The sequence below is a fragment of the Leucopleurus acutus genome (assembly GCF_964270905.1).
Source record: "Leucopleurus acutus genome assembly, chromosome: 1".
NCBI lineage: Eukaryota > Metazoa > Chordata > Mammalia > Artiodactyla > Delphinidae > Leucopleurus > Leucopleurus acutus.
In genome coordinates, this window is record NC_139142.1 from 2,938,430 (window position 1) to 2,957,746 (window position 19,317).

The 19,317-nt window shown below is 48.1% G+C and overlaps 1 protein-coding gene across 1 annotated transcript in view; it reads right to left on the reverse strand.

Moving 5' to 3' along the window:
• DYNC1H1 (dynein cytoplasmic 1 heavy chain 1) overlaps nucleotides 1–19,317 on the reverse strand; it is a 66,222-nt gene that overhangs the window by 36,631 nt on the left and 10,274 nt on the right. Inside the window, exons 4-21 of the mRNA XM_082854100.1 lie at nucleotides 18,874–19,129; nucleotides 18,154–18,340; nucleotides 15,949–16,220; nucleotides 15,630–15,857; nucleotides 11,540–12,616; nucleotides 10,664–10,843; nucleotides 9,095–9,244; nucleotides 7,295–7,441; nucleotides 4,685–4,825; nucleotides 4,158–4,334; nucleotides 3,914–4,024; nucleotides 3,711–3,830; nucleotides 3,060–3,299; nucleotides 1,309–1,464; nucleotides 1,065–1,178; nucleotides 719–829; nucleotides 431–640; nucleotides 116–262 (exon numbers count right to left, since the gene is read on the reverse strand). Of these exons, the coding sequence (XP_082710226.1) occupies nucleotides 116–262; nucleotides 431–640; nucleotides 719–829; nucleotides 1,065–1,178; nucleotides 1,309–1,464; nucleotides 3,060–3,299; nucleotides 3,711–3,830; nucleotides 3,914–4,024; nucleotides 4,158–4,334; nucleotides 4,685–4,825; nucleotides 7,295–7,441; nucleotides 9,095–9,244; nucleotides 10,664–10,843; nucleotides 11,540–12,616; nucleotides 15,630–15,857; nucleotides 15,949–16,220; nucleotides 18,154–18,340; nucleotides 18,874–19,129 (4,024 nt within the window). The remainder of the gene's footprint in view (nucleotides 1–115; nucleotides 263–430; nucleotides 641–718; nucleotides 830–1,064; nucleotides 1,179–1,308; nucleotides 1,465–3,059; nucleotides 3,300–3,710; nucleotides 3,831–3,913; nucleotides 4,025–4,157; nucleotides 4,335–4,684; nucleotides 4,826–7,294; nucleotides 7,442–9,094; nucleotides 9,245–10,663; nucleotides 10,844–11,539; nucleotides 12,617–15,629; nucleotides 15,858–15,948; nucleotides 16,221–18,153; nucleotides 18,341–18,873; nucleotides 19,130–19,317) is intronic.

The following is a 19,317-nucleotide window of genomic DNA, read 5'->3' on the forward strand; positions in this document are numbered from 1 at the left end:
CCCCCTGCAGTGGAAGCGCGGAGTCTTAATCGCTGGACCGCCTGGGAAGGCCCTGACTGTAAGTCTGAAGGTACAACGGTGGATGTGCGGGAGGGACACCTCCCCACAGCGGTACCTTATAATACGGAGACAGCTTCATGGCGGACACGCTGTTGATGTGCTCTTTGACCTTGTTGAAGAGGTCGTCCCAGCCTCGGATCAGGCGACACTTGTTCTGATAGTTAACCAAGTCTAACTCGTAAGTATTCCACACTTCTCTTATCTGAATTGAAACCGAAAGAGGCACGTCATCAGTATGTGGGCGTTCGCCAGCCACACAAGTGACCGAGTGTAATGGAGACAAAAGGGACCACATGTGAGGCTCAAATCTACGTCAGTCTATGTCACAGCCTGAAACAAGGTCTGGAATGCCCATCAGCCTCTTACTTACCTGCTTCAAAAATTCCTCCAAAGCCATCTCCCCCTGTGCTACAAGCAGCACATCCTTGACAACCGCTTCATTTTTCTGCAAGTCAACGTCCCAGATCTGGCCGAGGGTCAGCTCAGAAACAACCCAGTTTACATGAAGCCGTTTCATCAGCTGTTTCCAGTGGCGATCTTTAAGTGCTTCAGATTTCAGTTCAATCACCAGCATGTTTATCTGTGGAGAGAGGGAGCCGTGTTACCCGTGTGGCGTGTTTCTAGCGGACATCTGTGACCGCAGCTCTGAGCCACCGACCTTGAGGTAACCTTTCAGAAGCCTCTGGACAAACTCGTAGGACGCGTACTGCCGTAATCGTGCGGGGAAGTTCTTCAGCTGGTTCAAGAGGCCATCTAAATTTTGCCGAAGCTGTCAAGAGAAACACAAGACGGTATTTAGTTTGCCAACATTCCTTTAAACGATGGAATATTTTTAAAATGGTTTCAGGAGAAATTTTACGTTAATCTGGATGAATAATGTAAACGACCATCAAGTGACATTTTGTGAACTCTAACAGTTCCTTGCTTGCCGAGTTTCTAGGTGACGCCTACAACTTTCAGTGCGTGAAGGTGCGTACATAACAGCTACCGGTAGCTCCACGTACCTTCCGAGGCTGCACTGAAACCCACGGCTGCTCCTTCATCTGATCGATCTGCTCCCAGACCTTGGAGAGTTCTGACCAAACGCCTTTGAGGTCCTGTAGCTCCTCTAAGGCCACCTGCGATGAAGCAGAGTAAAGCAGCTGAACTTGGAAGCAGAACCACCCCACGGCTCTCGAGACACCGTGGGCCAGAGGCAGCGTGAGCACGAGGGGCCCGGCCCCAGCTGCCCGCTGGAGCGGTTCGTACCTGGACGCGCTCTTCGCTGCCACCGAGAAGTCCCGTATCTGTCAGTTCCAGCGCCTCCTTGGCCTTCGCACACTTCTCCCTGTCGTCCTTCAGCCTGCCGAACTTTCCTTCATATATGGTGAGAGCCTGAAGCGCCTCCTCCGGGCGAAGGTTGCCCTGAAGCAGAGTCAAGGCCAGAGGATCAGAGCCGGGGCTCAGGACACACGAGCTCTGGCTCCGAAACGGTGGAGGGGGCCTGCTGGGCTTCTAGAATATGTGACTCCTTGAACACGTCTACGTGCGTAAACATCCAAAAGCTGTACACTGATGATGCACGTCCATTACTGGATGAACTTTTACCTCCAGGGTTGACACGGGGAAGGTGGAGCACCTCTCGACTCAGCCATCCCCTCACTAAGTGCCGAGGGAGACGGAAGAGAAGAGTCAGGACAGACCCGGGCCTGGAGCAGGACACTCCTGACCGAGGGGACAGGGTGCTTGGGGCTGCCAGCCGCGCCCTCCCTGAGGTGCGGCGTCGTTTATCAGTTACCGAGAGAAGATGAAAAGGAAAGCACTGTTCTCACTGGAGGAGACTACTTCAGCCTTAACACTGTTTACACTCTTCCTTTCCATTCTGATACCCTTTGAGAATGACTACACAAAATAGCAAAGTTTTCACTCTAACACATTACTAGCAAGGTGAGGCAACAAAAGATATTCAAATTCAGGTGATCACACTCTTGTCTAGTGATCAGTACTCACTCCCCTGCAGAGCCTGGAAGCTCTGGCGTTAGCAAAAGCACAAGCCTGCTTAACAGCGGGGCCCCTCGGCCAAAATGAAACACAAGGCAGGACCTTGGGCCCAGCAGCACAGAGGCCAACCCAGTAGACGTGGGGCGGCCAAATCAGCCCCCAGGACTGGTGCGGAGAACCTCCATCCACACTACAAAGCCTGACTGACGTTCAGAGCATTTCAAAACCCTTCCCCTTCTATGCGTACGTGTATGTCTAAGTTTGAATTCCACCCAGTGAGCCAGGCAGGCCGTGACCTACATGCCTGAGCCCCACACTGGCCGTCCCCCTGCCTGGACGCCCCCTCGGCCACGGCACGCTTGCCAGCCCCTCCCTCAGCCTCCACACATCAACCCCCTGCAGAGCAGAACGCACCAACACCCCTTTCCCGCGGCACGTATCACCATCTGACTTAAAACACCTGTTCTTCTCGTTCACTCTACCCTCCGTGCCCCAGTGGAGCGTTAACTCCATGCAGGTAGGGCTCCTTTCTGGTCACCGCTGTATCTCTGCTGCCCAGAATATAGTCGGTGCTCAATAAATACTTGAATGAACCCAGAGACCAGGGTGTGGCAGGTCCCGGTACAGAAAGCCTAACGACCACGACAATGACGTCAGAGTTCAGGGCTGCCCCCCACTGCACAGACCTAGCAGTGGCGGCAGCGGGATGCTTGGCCTGTGTCCACGAGAGAGGAAATTCTAACTTCTGACTATGCCTAAGTAAGAGGATAACTTACAAACAGAAAAACGTTAGTCTTTAAAACAATCCCCTGACATAAGTGACTGTCACGAGGAGGTCTAAGTCGGCTTTTGTGTTTCCAAATCCACTACCTGCAAGTACTGCTCCTTTTAATTACAGGGAAAAGTCTTCATTCTGGAAAGTTAAGCCATGGCAGGACCTTTTAAGTCTCCGAAAGCAGAGACGCCAGGTCACCTGCTGCCGGCTCGGGAGAAGCTGCGGCGCCGGGGGCGAGACTCACCGTGACAGGCTTGGTCTTCTCCCAGTCGGTCAGCAGGTCGGAGGTGCGGCTCTCCACAGCCCGGTCCTCCTGGACGATCTTCATCTGCAGGTTCGCCACCTGCTGCTGGATGGCAGAGTCCTTCCGCCGCATGATGTCGTTGAAGGCCCCCCACTCTCCCTCGATGTTGTCAATGTAAAGCCAGGAAGGCGGGAACTGGAACCTTTGCTTTTCCAGCAAGCGCTGGCCGTTGCGGTAGAGCTTTGAGGGTTACAGAATAAACTTAGCACTTTCCTTCACAAGGGCAGCAGAGACTGCCGTCCGGTTCCCATGGACGGGAAGGCACCCCGCGGCTACGGAGCACACGTGCTCCCCTCCCGACGGCGCCGTGGCCAGTCCCGCGACTGCTCCTGGCTGCACCGGGCGGCCCCGAGCAGGGTCTAAGCGTGCTAGAGCTGGGCGTCACGCCCTCCTTCCAAACTATGAGAAGGTAATTCAAGTTTGAGGACTTGAAGGTCCACGACTACAGCAAAAGATTTTAAAAGACAGGAGCCTGTGGTTCTCAAACCCCGAAGTGCCTGAGACTCACCTGCCCACCCTTACAAGCACGGCAGGGGCGCGACAGAGACGCGCCGTAGACGCCCCCGAGACACAGTGAGGGACACAGCTCACCTCCACTTGCTTTGCAAACTGCTTGATCTTCCGTTTCAGAGACTGCACGTAGGTGATGAAGGTCACAGCGTCGGAGGTGCTGGCCGTGTCCACGGAGTGCTGCTCCAGCTCCTGGCGAGACTGTCCGGAGAGAGCAGAGCGTTTAACGGAGAGCCGAGGGGCACCAGGGGGTTCATCACACCGGCAGGACCCTGCCTCCTCACCTTGGAGATCTGGGAGTGGAACTCTGTCATGTTTGAGCCCAGCATCTGCCCAAATTTGCTGAGGACCTCCTTGTGCCAAGAGTCGTACTTCAGGTTCACCTTAGACTGGACCTGCAGGTGAAGGAGCACACGACAGCGGATGGGCAAGTCTTTCACGCTGGAGTGTTTATGCCTCAACTTCATTTTAGTCAGATGTTGCCGTCCCAGCTCCCTGGACACCTTCCAGTGAGACAGCAGAGCTCACCTTGCCGTAATCTATGACTACTGGTCCGAACTCCTTCTTGGTCTCTGCGTTGTCAAAGGTTCCTCGGGCCTTCCTTATCTGCACCAAGAGCGCCTGCCACTTGTTGAGATCCTCCCCGAGTCTGTTATAGATGTTCTCAGCTTGCATGTCCCACAAACACTGATACTGAAGCCAGACCTGCAAGTGAAGAAGAACAGAGTTAAACACTACAGTTTGACTTTTCATTTTGTAAAATATTAACATATATTTTCATATTCTGTTAAAAGTCTCATGTTCTTTCATCGCCGTTAGAAAAACTCTCACTTCCAATCCTCAGAATTTTCCTATCAAAAGAGAATAGTTTCCTGTTCTCCAAAATGATTAATATCCCACAAGGTTTGCCCTATTGTTCACTCCTTGTTTTAAGACAGCAAATATTACCTCATCGTTTACAATACACATAGTCAAGACCTTTTAGCTCCATATTCATTGAATCTCATACTCCTAAGTGTGTAAGACAACATACTTGAATGAAATTAGCTTCTCACCTTGACATACTGCTCGACTTCAGTTACGATGCCCATGACTGCAGAATAGGATTCCTCCAGGGCAACGGGGCCATCTGGCATCCGTGTTAGAGCATTCCGGTAGAATTTCTCTTCTTCGGTCAGTTCATAGTGGACACCCACCTAACCAAACAAAGCCGGAAATGAACGCAGGTAGTGCGCACGAAAATGTGAATCTCAGAGTCACTTTCACTTAATTAAAATAAACCGAAAGAAACTGTATTTAAGGGATAACATTCACTTATCCCAGTCACAGGTAACCAGAAGCCTACTTATAATAGAACTCCTCAAACCAACGAAAGGAACATCAACCACAAGCAAAAAGATGCGGCGTCACTACCGGCACAAGGCAAAAACGGTTAGAGAGCAGGCGCCCCAGAGCAGGGCCTGCAAGACCTGAGCCTCTCATCCAAGGAGCAGGACTGAAGGTGGCGCCTACGAGAGCGTGAGGTGACCACGACCAAGTGTTAACACCAACGTGGATGCTGGAACCCGCGACACAGTCATTCGTTTGTTTCAACCACTTGTGGGCTGTCACGTGCCAGGCACTGTTGTAGGTACAACAGACAGACAAAAACCTCTGCCCACACAGATTTACATTCTGTGGGAGGAGAGAGACAACTAGGGGAAAAGCAAAATACACAGCATGTCACAGGGTGAGCAGTGCCAAGGAGGAAGCAGGGAAGAGGGGGCGAGGGGACGTGGGAGCAGGCAGGATGTATTTTGAGCAGGGGAGTCAGGGAAGGCCTCACTGAGGAGGTAACGCATGCGCAGGGACCAGGAGGTGGAGGGAGGGAGCCTGGTGAGTATTTGCTCCCAGGGCTTCCGCGCAAGTGCAAAGGCTCAGGGGCAAGAGTGCACCTGGCACGTGTGAGGATGATCAAGAGCCCAGCGCTGGCTGCAGCAGAGCCCTGAGGGGAGGAGCAGATCAGGGAGGCGGTGTGTCACGTGGGGCCCAGCAAGGCGCCGTGGTGGGTGAGACAGGAAGCCGTCAACGGGCTCCGAAAAGAGAAACGTCAAGGCAAACACAGTTTTAAGACGCACTCTGGCTGCTGTGTTGATGACAAATTGTAGGGGGCAAAAGCAGACACAGAGAGACCAGTCAGGAGGGGGCTTAAATAATCCGACTGAGGGATTATGGTACCTTGGACGGTGGTAGCGCTGGATGTGGTAAGAAACAGATTAGGGTTAATTTTTTTTTAATTTTTAAATTAATTAATTAACTTATTTATTTTTGGCTGCGTCAGGTCTTTGTTGCTGCACGCGGGCCTTCTCTAGTTGCGGCAAGCAGGGGCTACTCGTTGTTGCGGTGCACGGGCTTCTCATTGTGGTGGCTTCTCTTGCTGTGGAGCACGGGCTCTAGGCGCATGCAGGCTTCAGTAGTTGTAGTGTGTGGGCTCAGTAGTTGTGGCTCGCGGGCTCTAGAGCGCAGGCTCAGTAGTTGTGTGGCACGGGCTTAGTTGCTCCGTGGCATGTAGGATCTTCCCCGACCAGGGATCGAACCCGTGTCCCCTGCATTGGCAGGCAGATTCTTAACCACTGCACCACCAGGGAAGTCCTGATTAGGGTTAATTTTGAAGATAACGACAGTGGGTGTCCAGGAGCAGGTTGGAGGATGGGAAAGAAAAGACTGGGGGAGGAGCAAATCTGAGGGAGGGGTCTGAGAGACAAGTCCAGTTTGACACGTCCATCAGGTGGTCACATGGAGACGCCAAGGAGGCAAAGGGACAGGCAGTCTGGAGTTCAGGAAAAGGCCTGGCTGGAGACAGGAACACGGAGTTGTGGCACTGGTATTTAGAGCCAACAGGCTGGATGAGACACAGAGAGAGTGGGGTGGAGACGGCGCTGAACACGTAGAGCCAGTGAAGCAGACAGGCCAGCAAGGTGGAGGAAAGCCAGGAGAGCCGGCAAAAAGAGTGTGGCAAGGAGGGGGCAGGAAAAAGAGAACTGAGCTTACGTTCACAGTTAAGGAAAGAGACACGCTTCCGGATAGGATCACTGTTTTCCAGAAAAGTCGGTTACAGCAGAGATCGTGGAATATGTTTATTTGAAAACCACTGGTCCTATTTAGAAGTACTATTGCCTAGAGACCAGGGACTAAATGCAACGGTCTCTTGAGTTTTCCTTTTGCTCTACGAGTGTCCTACTAAGAGCATACTATATCCGGGATTTGCTTTAAAATAATCTGCTGCTGGGGGGTGGGGAAGGGAATATAATGAAACAAAATTGGCCACATGTTGATAAATAAAGCGGAGCTTTATTTATGAGCTCACATGATCCCTCTGCTTTTGTGTATGTTTGCAAATTCCCATAATAAAAATGCAAGTGGGAGGGTGGGCAGGGAAAAGCAGGAATTAAAATTCCCACAGAAGTTCACGGAGGGAATTTCTAAGAGACCACTGACACCAGACCTCCGAACCCGACTGTGTGGAAAAGTAACTACTGGGAAGAACGTCAGGTCACACAAAGCTTCCTCCAGCTTTCCCTCAGAGTGCCGAGCTGAGGTCTGGAGTTTGAAAAGACGCGTCAGGAGCTCTTTAAAGAGGCGCGTGGAGGTGGAGTCCCAGAGCGAGAGGGAGACGCGGAGCTCACCTGGTACCTCTGACTCTGGATCCTGGGGAGAGACAGCACCACCATCTTCCAGGCGAACATCTCCTGGTACAGCTTGTACCTGCACTCCTCGATTGGCGGGTTCAAATAGATGACCTGGTTGGTTATTCTCAGCTCATGGACGACATTCTATGAAGCAAAGATTTCGTTTTTACTCAGCAATCTATTTCAGTAAAATGGCTTTGATAAAGAACACTTTCTCTCTCTAATTATTAAACTACTTCCGTCTGAACCACAAAGTCTGTTACTTTATCAACAGACTCGGTCTTCCCTGACCTCATGTTTGTGGTCTGTGCCCCCGCCAAGGAAGAGGAGGTCAAGGGCAGGCCCCGCTTGGGTCCTTCCTGGGTCCCCCAGCGCCTGGGTGTCATACACACAACAGGTGCTCAGTGAAGCACCATCGGATATGACGTGTGTGATGATATCTGGACACGAGGACCTTGCGACCTGAGAAACCAGTGACACGAGGCCGATTTTACTGATGTATGTTTACAAGTCGGGGTCAGCCTGTGCCACCTGCCAGTGCTTTAAGCTAATGGAGAATTCCAGCTCAGTCTCCACTAGATACTGTATCCACTCAGACACACTCACTGGCTTTTCTGCACCTCAGTATTTTAAAAAGTACACTCTGGGGATGAATATCTGTAATATTCCAAAGTGAAAACATTTTTCAAGCATAAAAGCGGAAAAAAAAAGAAAAGGTATAAAGTCTGCGTAGAAAAAGAAACGCCAATTATTTCTCCCAGATCAAAGTTTTCACTTGCCTAGCTCTTCCAGGCTTCTGTTTTGTGAGACCTTTTTATTGGTAAATATAACACACATACTGTAAACTACATAAAACTAACACGTGGCTTAACGAATCAGTGTGAGGTGGACAGCTTTATAACCACCACCCACGACAGGAGACAGGGACCTACTTGCAGAGTCTGAACAGAACTTTCTGGAAAGCTTGCTAGGCCCCAGTTGTCCACTCCTTCACACGAATGGGCAACAGCTGGCTTGGAGGCAGACTGCTGCCCAGTGTGCTGCCCAGTGTGCTACTGCATTCTCTCTCAAGAATTCGACTCAGATTTTTGTGAAAACAGTGACATTTTAGGGTCATAGTCTGAACACCTGCTTGTAGCAGATTATCATGTTCAGTTCTGGAAATGATTTCTTACACATCATACATGCTTAGAAAGCAGAGATTTTTTTTTTCCCAGTGTAAATTTATTTCTAAATATTATTTTCTATTAAAAAAAACTTGTTTTTGAAACTATTTTAGACTTACAGGAGAGCTCTAAGGCAAGTATGAAGAGTTTCCATACACCCTCACCAGCTTCCTCTAACGTGGTGTAATTACCAAAACAAAGACGTCAGCACTGATATAATACTATGAACTGAAACACTGACTTCAGTCAGATTCCCAGGATCTAACAAGGACGCACATCACAGTTAGTTGTCATAGCTCCTCACTCCCTTCCAGTCTGTGACATTTTCTCAGCTTTTCCTGTCTCTCTCTCATGACCGTGGCATTCTGGTGTCCTGTGGGATGGCCCTCCACCTGGGTTCGCCTGACGTTTTCCTCATGGTTACTGGGGGGAAGACCATAGGGGTGAAGAGCCCTTCTCATCTCACCACAGGCGACAGCATACATCTCCCCTGGGATGCTGACTTGGGTCAGCTGAGCGTGGTGGCACCAGTCAGGTTTCTCCACTGTAAAGTGACCTTTTCCCTGGTAGTTTTTAAGGGGAGAACCTTGTTTAATTTACTATCGAATCGGCTGCCCTGGGAAATACTGACCTTGATCTTTGGCTCTCCTCCAGGTTTGTGACTAACTTGAGGTGCGTCCGTATCCATGTCAACCTCTGCTTTATCCTCAGCTTGTCCAAGAAGCACCTGGGTCCAAGCTCTCAGGCCAGCTTGCAGGCGGACGCCCAGTATTCTTTCAATCTGCAGAGGAAACACGTCCAAGAACAGTGTTTCTTCCAAACGTTAGCTCAGAGCACGTTAACAGAAAGCTGATGCTTTAGGTCCAGGATGGACCGCTTCCGACTGCAAGCCTTCGCCCCTGCTTCTCAGCCTCATTTCCTAACCTTCCAGCCTCAGATCACCGTCTGCTAGGCTGACTGTGCTTTCCACTTGCAGGATCCCCACTTATAAGGGATAAAGATACCAACACAAACGCAGCAGATGTAGCGAAGGTCTTGATATTTGTTCGGTATGACAGACAATTTACAGAACAAAAGCATTTTCCTGGTAGCCTCAGAGATAAAACTAGAAAACTATAATTTGGAGATTAAACAATTTTCTTTTTCTTTCAAAACGGAGGCATAAGTGACATGTAACATTATTATTAGTTTTGGACATACGACATAATGATTCAATACTGGTATATACTGCAAAAGGGTCACCACATTAAGTCTAGTTAACAGCCGTCACCAAACAGTGACCATTTTCTTTCAACAAGTAAAGAAGAAAGCCAGAATTCTCTTCTGATCTGTAACGAGACAAACAGATTGACAAATACATTTCCTATGACTAGGATGTCTGTATGTCTCGTTTAGCGTCTGGCCACACAACCATCCTGGGAGTGCTGCGAGGGCAGCTTGAGATAAACTGGGACTTGCAGCCGATTCAGAAGAGGGGGGCCTGTGAACTTTCACGGTTTGGGTCCCACTGGTGGATACACTGCAACTTCTGTATCCATTTTAAAGGAGAAAACCTGTGACCCACACACAACAACTTCAGAACTGACCAACTACCATCTGTCCACTGAGGGACCTCTGCCATAAAACATCCTCCTTCTAGAGACTTCACAGCTGCACTCTCTGACATACACCGACGAGAAAGCGACATGGGGTGGCAAGTATGCTTCACACACACACACACACACACACACACACACACACACACACACACACACACACACACACACACCCCTACACGCGTGAGCCAAGATCCTCTCCACCAGGAATAAGAGGTTCTTGGATGCTGGGTGGGATGGTGGAGGGGGACAAGGTGGTCAGAGAAGGGTGCCAGGAGAAGAGGGCCAGGAAGAACCACCTAAATTATCAGCAGAGCAGGGAAGGGCAAGTAGGAGGTTGTCAAATATCCAGAAAACAGAGAGAACTCTTTCTCCTCCCCCACAGCTCCCTGCTTCCAACTTACAAAGAAGGTTACTACGGCCAATACCACAGCTCAGCTCTATCATTAGCTACACGGGATTTCTGGAGAGAACTGGACTGTCACTGGTAACTTCTATGGAAACGTGCTTCTCAGTGACAAACTAATCAGCTATGGAACAGGGCCCACCACTACGCAGACAGCAGACAAGTGGGCAGCACTGTGTGGAACAGGCCCCATACCCACCTCCATGTCCAGCTTGTTGACCCAGATGGGCAGGTTGGAGTAGGAGTGCAGGTTGAGGTCGTCCACAGCCTTCTGCACTCTGTTCAGGATCTCGGAGAAAGTCTTATGATCATACATGCAAGTCTCCAGGGACCGGACTTCCAGGTCTATTTTTTCCTCAATAATCAGCAGATCATCCACCTAAAGGAAGGTATACTTAGTATTTAAAACAGCCACTCACTCTATTTCTTTATCTTACGTATATTCTTCTCAATTAATAAATGTCCGAGGCACAGAAGTTCTTCCACAAATAGCTAACCCTACGTGTTGGCGTGAGAACACACGTGTGTCTCTGTGGAGGAAGGGAAATGTGTGGAAACGAGCAGCTTCCCCCCTTGCCCGCCCCTGCTCCCGGGAAGGGCGACCTCTGACTGTCAGTTTGGGAGGAGGACACCAACGCGCTCCGCTCAGCACTTTCCCTCGCTGGGAGCCGGCCGCGCACCAGACCAGTGGACTCTGTCCTGCCCGCAGTGGCAGCTGGGCAGCTGGGCGAGGGTCTGGGGTGGAAGTCCAGGTCTGGGGCAGACTGACCGCAAGCACCACGACTGCATATCGAGAGCCCATTCTCCACGCAGCTTTACCAGTAATAAAGCTCTCGTGCCCTTCACCTCTCTGCTGGTTTCCGACCTGAACTCGGGCTGTCACCGAACGGCTTCCCTGAAGCCGCAACAGCATCCAGCAGCCCGGTGAGTGAAGGCCTGCTTTCTCCCTCAGCGGACTCGGCCCTAAGCTGTAGGGATCACGCGTGCCCTCTGCGGGGGAGCTAATGTATTAACGGATTAGCCATCGCTGGGTTTAGCTCATTCCCCGGACGTGGAGGATGAAAGCAGAACACACCTTTTCTTGGAAGTTGAAGACAGTCTCCGCTAAGCGCTGCACGTAGGGGTCAAGCTTGTAGGACTCCCACACCAAGGCGATGCCCTCTGCGATCAGAGCCTGCACCTCCTTTTTCAAGCCCGCGACCAGCAGGGAGATGGTGTTGCGCTCCTCCACCTTCTCACACGTGCGTTCGTAAGTCCGAACGCTCTCGATGAGCGAGATGGCAAACGGGTAGAGCTGGTTTGCTTGGTGAGCCTTGTTTACAATCGCCAGTGGGACTCGGAAACCGAGCCACTTGAGGTTTCGAACTTCTTTGGAGAGCGTGATAATCTCGGGGAGAAAGTTAACCTTCAGCTTGAGGACGTTTCCGGACCGGCCCCGGACGCGCGTGCTCTCGATGGTGAAGATGCGGCCTGAGACGCCCAGGTTGCGCTGCTGCACCTTGCGGGCCCAGTCGTCGAAGATCTCCTGCGTGTTGAGCTTCATGCGGAAGCTGTCTCCGTCCTGCTTCAGCTTCTGCCCCTCCACGTGGTTCTCCCAGCCCTTGCCCAGCACGTCCTCCACACGCTTCATGTAGGCCGTCAGCTGTCGGTCGATCTGCTTCGCCCAAATGATGGACCCCGACACCGGTGGCAGGTCGCGCACGTGGCTCATCTTACACGCCTGGCTCTGCGGGTACTGGACCTTGAACTTGTCGTGCAGAGACTCGATGTCGTCCTTCACACGCTGGATCAGCTGGGTCTGGTACTCGCGGATGGCCCCACGGATGTGAGGCCTGACAAACAGCGCGTTGAACCTGGAGAAAATCCTGAACATCTCATTGGCGTTCTTGGCCGTGCCGAGCTGATCTCGAAGGCGAGCGGTGATCCGGGTCTCCACCCTGTCGATCCTCTCGTCGTATCTCTTCATCGCAGCCTCCCAGGCCTCCGTGCCCTCTTTGGAGACGTCGAGCCCGTCCACCTCCTTGACATTCTCGTAAGCGAGGTTGACCTCCTCTATGGCGTTTGCGTCAGCAGCATCAAAGAGAACCTCGGCTACTTTCATGTCTTGGGGTTCGGGCACCTCTCCTTGGTTCTGCTGTGCAACTGCTGTGACCTGGAAGGAGAGGATTCGTAACGAAAAAGTCTGCCAAATGAAGACTCATCCCGTCGCGCACAAGCAGCACACACCACACAAAATGACCCGTCCACCACGCAGGTTCAACGTGTAGCCAAACATTTTATAACTACAACTCAACAAGACCATGTAAGACATTATACGGTATGTTTTAACTCTGTGCTGGAAAGATCTTCTGACAATGTAGTTTCGTTGCTTAAGCTAAAAAAACATGTCTTAAAACCTGGGTTTGGGGTTCTTCCCTCTTCAGTGTTTAGACTGTGATTAAAATTGCATTGGAAAGCTCAGGAATTCACAGGAGTACTACGTACAAACTTAGTATACAACATGCTTTTCCTTTTCCTTTTTTTTTTTTAAACTTTAAATTATAATCCATCGGTCCATACCACAGTAGAGGGACAGATAAAGTGCTACAGTAACTAAGGAGAGTCCCTTCAGTTCCCTTCATGCTACTGGAGAGACAGCAGAGTACACACAGGATCTTTGCCTCAGGAAATGTTAAGACTTCCAGGCATATCTCAGGCCCACACTCTCACAGAATTATAACGCTAGGCAGGGGTCTTGATCTGGGGTCCACAGATGCCTCGGATGAAACTCAGACAGTCTGTGAATTTGTTTGGGGAAAATCATTATTTTCACTAACTCCCTAATTAAATTTAGCATTTCCTTCAATTACGAATGTGGGCTACAGCCACCGCTGTTCACAGTTCCGACTCTGTCATCAATAACTCCTTCCTCATCACATCACAGCTGTACACATCCTAAGATCATGTTTATGTTCACTACTTCAAACTTACGGTATTAGGCCTGTCACTAGGTCTTGCTCTTTTACGTGTTCATGGAGAAGCATACAGATGACTAGATCACAATTTCAAAACTGCTGACAACTGTTTATTTGTAAACCTGTGCGCTTTAGTTTATGTATTTAAAAACATTCTGAGGACTCTGGGTGATGACAGTGTAGGAGCAAAAACTGGGCACGGTGATTAAGCAGCCATTTCAAGACAGCGGAAAACAAGCAATGGCGGCCAGCACCTTGAGCTGTGTTTGTATCAGGTAAGAGCAGTGAGCTGACGGCCGTCCTGCCTGCAGGGGCTCCCATCCGCCAGCTCAGGCAGGAAAACCCGCAGCTTTGCAGGTGGGAGGACAACAGCAATAAGCATAAAGGGGAGATTCTGGAAAAGACAGCCTGACGAGGGCCGAGGTACTAAATTACACGGACACACAGGAGAGAGACCCTGGGGAGTCCTGCAAGAATGAAAAGTCTGGGCAGATTTACAACTTGCTGTCAACCAAGAATTCTATAACTGGTCAAACTATCCTTCAAATATGAGAGTGAAATATTTTCCCCAAAAAACGAGAAATGAGGGAAACTGTTGCCAGCAAACCTATGGAACAAGAAATACTAAAGCAAGTCCTTTAGGCTAAAGAGATAAGACAGCAGAGAGTAACTTAGGCCATAGGAAGGAATGAAGAGAACTGGAAACTATAAATCGGGGACAAACGTAAAAGACTGTATTATTATTTTTCTTTTCTTCTCCTGATTTTTCTAAGATATATATGACTGCTTAAAACAAAACTTGTAACACTGTATTGCTGGGTTTACAATACATGTGATAGGTATGTAATATACGTGTACGGGAAGAACAGTGTTATTTCCACTGTTATAAATACGACAAGCAGGAGGAGACAGGGCTACACCGGTTATGAGGTTCAGTCAGTACTGAGCATGTCATGATAAATTAAAGATCTAGAGTAATCCCTAAGAAAGAAAATTCAAAGAAATACAGCCACAAGTCTATAGAGGAATTAAAATGATATACTAAAAATAACACAAAAGAAGGCAGTACAGGAACAGAGAAACAACAAAAATGAGACGAATGGAAAACAAATAGCAAATGGCAGGTCTAAATCCAACCATATCAATAATTATCTTACGTGTGAACAGACTAAGTAGTCCAAAAGACCGTTCTGAGAATGTATGCCTGCACACCTGAGTTTATTATACATTTTACACATGTAAAGGATGTACATATTCCATGGTTTACAAACAAAAAGAAAGCAGACAATGATCTTTTGAAACAATGATATCTGGGAAGAGGGATGTGGCAAAAAAGGGTCCAGACACCCTAGGCCAGAACAAATCAGCCCCAGTCTCAAGTCTCTCATGGACACAATGAAGGGTTAACATTTAAACCAACACACGCACATGTGTACATACAAATTAGTACCGCACTAAGTAAAAAGATGCCGAGGATGTGTTATTAACAATCTGCTCCACCCTGAATAGCAGGCACTCCTACCGGAGAATGAACCCTTCTAGATGGCATAATTTCTAGACTGGATCCCCCCCAACCCAACTAACAGCTTATTACAAAATTTTCAAACTACAGGAGGGTAGAAAGAATTCTAGACTGAATACCCATATACCGCCACCTACAGCCTATAATTAACATTGGCTCTGTACTGGCTTTATCCTATATCTATCCACTTACCAACTCTTCTACCTATAAGTATTTCTGGACTGGGTTTTTTAAAGGAAGAAAGGCATTGGTGAAGAAGAGTGGTGGACTGAGAAGAGATAAAAAAGCACGAACAAAGAAAAGGAGTCATTTAATTCTTTTAATAAATCTGAGGCAAATGCAATTGTTATCCACATTTTAGAGATAAGGGGTCTGGGGAAAAGGTTAAATAACGTGCCCCAGGCACATGGCTAGTTCAACGGTGGGATTAGGATTTAAACCCACGAAGTCTGGCTCTGGGGTCCATGCAATTTGGAGATGGGGATGAATCGATGGAGAATGTGAAAGATTTGAACTGAAACACCAGGATTCAGAATCACTAGATCTTAAAAGATTACAGTGATGGGTAAAAACGGAGCTAAGGAAGTACTTCACAGTATAAAACAGAAACAAGTAGTTAAATCTAAACAAAAAAAGAGAGAGGGTCATTCAAACAATGCACATACGAATTTCTAGAATGTGAATCACACCTGTGGCCTCAGGACCCTGACAATGACAGCTCTCAGCTGCTCGTGCTGGCGCCTAAACTTCCTCATCTGGTCCAGGCGAGCCTGAAGCTTCCTGTGAGCAGGGTTGATGCGCCACACCATCTTCAGGTTTTCCTCCCTTTTCCTTTTGACAATGTCTCTCAACAACACCTGGAGTTTCTCATATTCATCATCCCAAGTCTGAAAGACTTCAAAGCACGCGACCATAACCTGGTATATAATTTAAGAAAGGAAGTTTATTATTAAAGCGGATTTTCATCTCAGTGCCCCCAGGTTGGTTTTCTGATATATTACAACTCACTTTTTCAAATTCTTCATAAGCAACATGCATCAGTTTTCTAGTGCCCAGCACTTTGAGTAACTGAGAACTCAAGTCTCTTGAGATCGCCTCCACCAAGCGCAGTGCCCTCTGAATGGGGTATTTTGTGTTTCGGATCTTTCTCAGATGGGTGAAGATTGCAACAAGTGCCTGCCTTATCTTGTCCAGCTCAGTGGCAGACAGCAAGTCATTCAGAGGAAAATCTTTCATCAGAGGATTGTAGTCATTCACAGTTTCCAAAGCCTGTTTCAGACCTAGATTAACATAGAAACAGTTAATGGTTTTCACATGAAGTGATACAACTATAATGTTGTTATATGTCAGTTATACCACAATGGAAAAAAAAAAGCAAAAAGATATTTCTTTTAGGTTTAAATACTGCTTAAGTAAACGAAAATATATCCTCACAACAGAGCATTTTGATGTTGCAAAAGATTTAGTGACACAGAAATTGTGCTATTTGAAAGAAAAGAGTGTTATTAACAAGATAATCCCAGTGTGGTCTCATTATTGCTTTTTTAAGAATATCAGTCAACTCAGACAACTCATATGCACTCCAAAGCCTATGAGTGGTAGCCCCAAAGATTTCATCTTTTTTTTGCTTTGTATATTATCTAAACATTCTAGTAATACCACCTTAGTATTTTTTTTTAACATCCTTATTGGAGTATAATTGCTTTACAATGGTGTGTCAGTTTCTGCTTTATAACAAAGTGAATCAGCTATACATATACATATATGCTCATATCTCTTCCCTCTTGCGTCTCCCACTACTTTAGTTGTTTTGTTTTGTTTTGTTTTTTTGCGGTACGCGGGCCTCTCACTGTTGTGGCCTCTCCTGTTGCGGAGCACAGGCTCCGGACGCACAGGCCCAGCAGCCATGGCTCACGGGCCCAGCCACTCCACGGCATGTGGGAATCTTCCTGGACCGGGGCACGAACCCATGTCCCCTGCATCGGCTGGCAGACTCTCAACCACTGTGCCACCAGGGAAGCCCTACTTTAGTTTTAAAAAATTAGAATTTTATCATCCTTAAGAACAGTAAAATTTAAATTTTATACCCATGGCTCAAGTTAGGGGAATGTATTATGGACATGGAATCACAGAAAAACCTGGCTCCTGGTCTGTTTTTTTTTTTTTTACTTCCTCTGGCATAAGATTTACAAAAGAAATGTATTAGGAAAGAAATAAAGGTTTCAGAGGTATTAAAAAAGGTATACACTTCAGTACTAGTGAGTGCCCATATCCCAGTGAACATATGCAGTATGACCAAAATAACTGGAAGGTTTCCACCCGGAATTCCCTCTAACATGTAACATGTGGGCACCACAACCTTTTTTTTTTTTTTGCGGTACGCGGGCCTCTCACTGTTGTGGCCTCTCCCGTTGCGGAGCACAGGCTCCGGACGCGCAGGCCCCGTGGCCATGGCTCATGGGCCCAGCCGCTCCGCGGCATGTGGGATCTTCCCGGACCGGGGCACGAACCCGTGTCCCCTGCATCGGCAGGCGGACTCTCAACCACTGCGCCACCAGGGAAGCCCCACAACCTTTTTTTGAGGCGAAGAAAAGAACATGACAACTGCTGCAGTCCTGATGACTTGTTCTAACACGTCTCTGGTGGGCACAGAGTGGTAGAGCAATGTCCACCCATGGCCAGTCATTCCACATTTGTGTGCCTGGTACATGCTCATTCAACATCACTCCCCCTGCTGCCCGTTCAGAAAATAACTTTATCTTGACTACTTTTCAGAACAGGGAGGAAGGCAGAGAACAGAGGAAAGGGGCAGGTAAATAGCGGAAGAGAAAGTACTGACCAGCTCTCCTTCCACAGCCCTGTGGGCAAAGAACTTCTGCTTAACATAAACCGTGTTTCTGCTTGGCTTGTCAAAAGCACACTTGACTTTACACTAAAAAAGTACAGCCTACTCAAGGAACCAAGTAACTGAGAAAACAGGAGGGAAGCTCCCAGCGTCCCCTGTACTCATGCCTAGAAACTGGCTTATGTTCTTAAAACCCTGGAAGCGAAAGGGAGGTATGTGAGAAAATCATTTTCATTACCTAGAGCTGGGGGAAAGATGAGATAAGTTGCCAAGGAGTAAACAGTCAGAAAAGATGGTGCATCTATTCATTTTCATCACAAAACCCAGGTCAACAGCTTATTGATCAGACTATCAGCTCTAGTGCTTACCTGTGTCAGTGTCGAAGCTGACGGTGGCATGGAAACGCTTGCCGTGTTTCAAGATATCCAGCGTCAGGAGAACTTCTGGGCTCTCTCGTTTCTCCTGGATGCGGTATAACGCACGTTCCAAGTTTAGCCAAAAACTGATTTCCTGTAAGGCAGTTCCTGAGGCAGGATCTCGATCAAGTTTGGTCACCTTAAATATAAAATAACATTCAAGAGTATTCAGCATTTAAACAAAGGTAAAAAAACGTACCGTTAACTAAGAACATGCATTATAATTTAGTTTTTACATTTCAAGCAGATTTCCTTCCTTGTATTATAAGCGGTTTAGTTTGAAATCAAAGGTCTGGACTTCCCCGGAGGTCCAGTGGTTAAGACTCCACGTTCCCACTGCAGGGGGTGCGGGTTCGATCCCTGGCTGGGGAACTAAGATGCTACATGCCACAAAGTACAACCAAAAAAAAAAAAAAAGAAATCAAAGGTCTGAGACAGCTGAGATTAGCGCTCTCTCAGGGATGGTATTTAAACCATGTCACACGGTACCCTTGACCACTCCACTCCACCTGGGCCGACATTAATCCTCCACTGAGCATTCCCAGGACCAGTGGGAGGTACTGCTAACAGTCATCACAGAATTCACCTCGTTGACAAGAACTCGGACCAGTTTTCTCACAGATATTGAAGAGTAAAGCGTTTTACATGACATTTTCAATACTGTGCTCTTACTTTTTGAATTTCTCGGATCCAGCGGTTAACTCCAGATTGCAACTGATTGAGAAAAGTTGGGTCTTCAACCTTATCTCCAAAGTCTGTAACTTTCGGCTTTTCTCCACGCTCATAACACTGTTTTGCAACATTTGTAATAATTGGATGAATGGGCAGGCTGATCTCTGGAATTTCAATATTCTGCTGCAGGTGAAGGAGTCCCATTTCAAGTTCTGCAATCTTTTTTTCAACTGAAGGAGCCATTTTATCACCATCCCTAAAAAGACAGGAAATACCTCAAACTTTAGTGTGCTATTGGTCTCCAAAGAGATTCTATTATTTCAGGTCTGTCAAATATTAATAATACACATTTTATTAATGCAACAGATTTACATCCTCTTGGTTTACTAGCTTTTCCCTCCCGATTTCTGTATTTTACATCATCTTCCACAGTGTGTTGTGAAC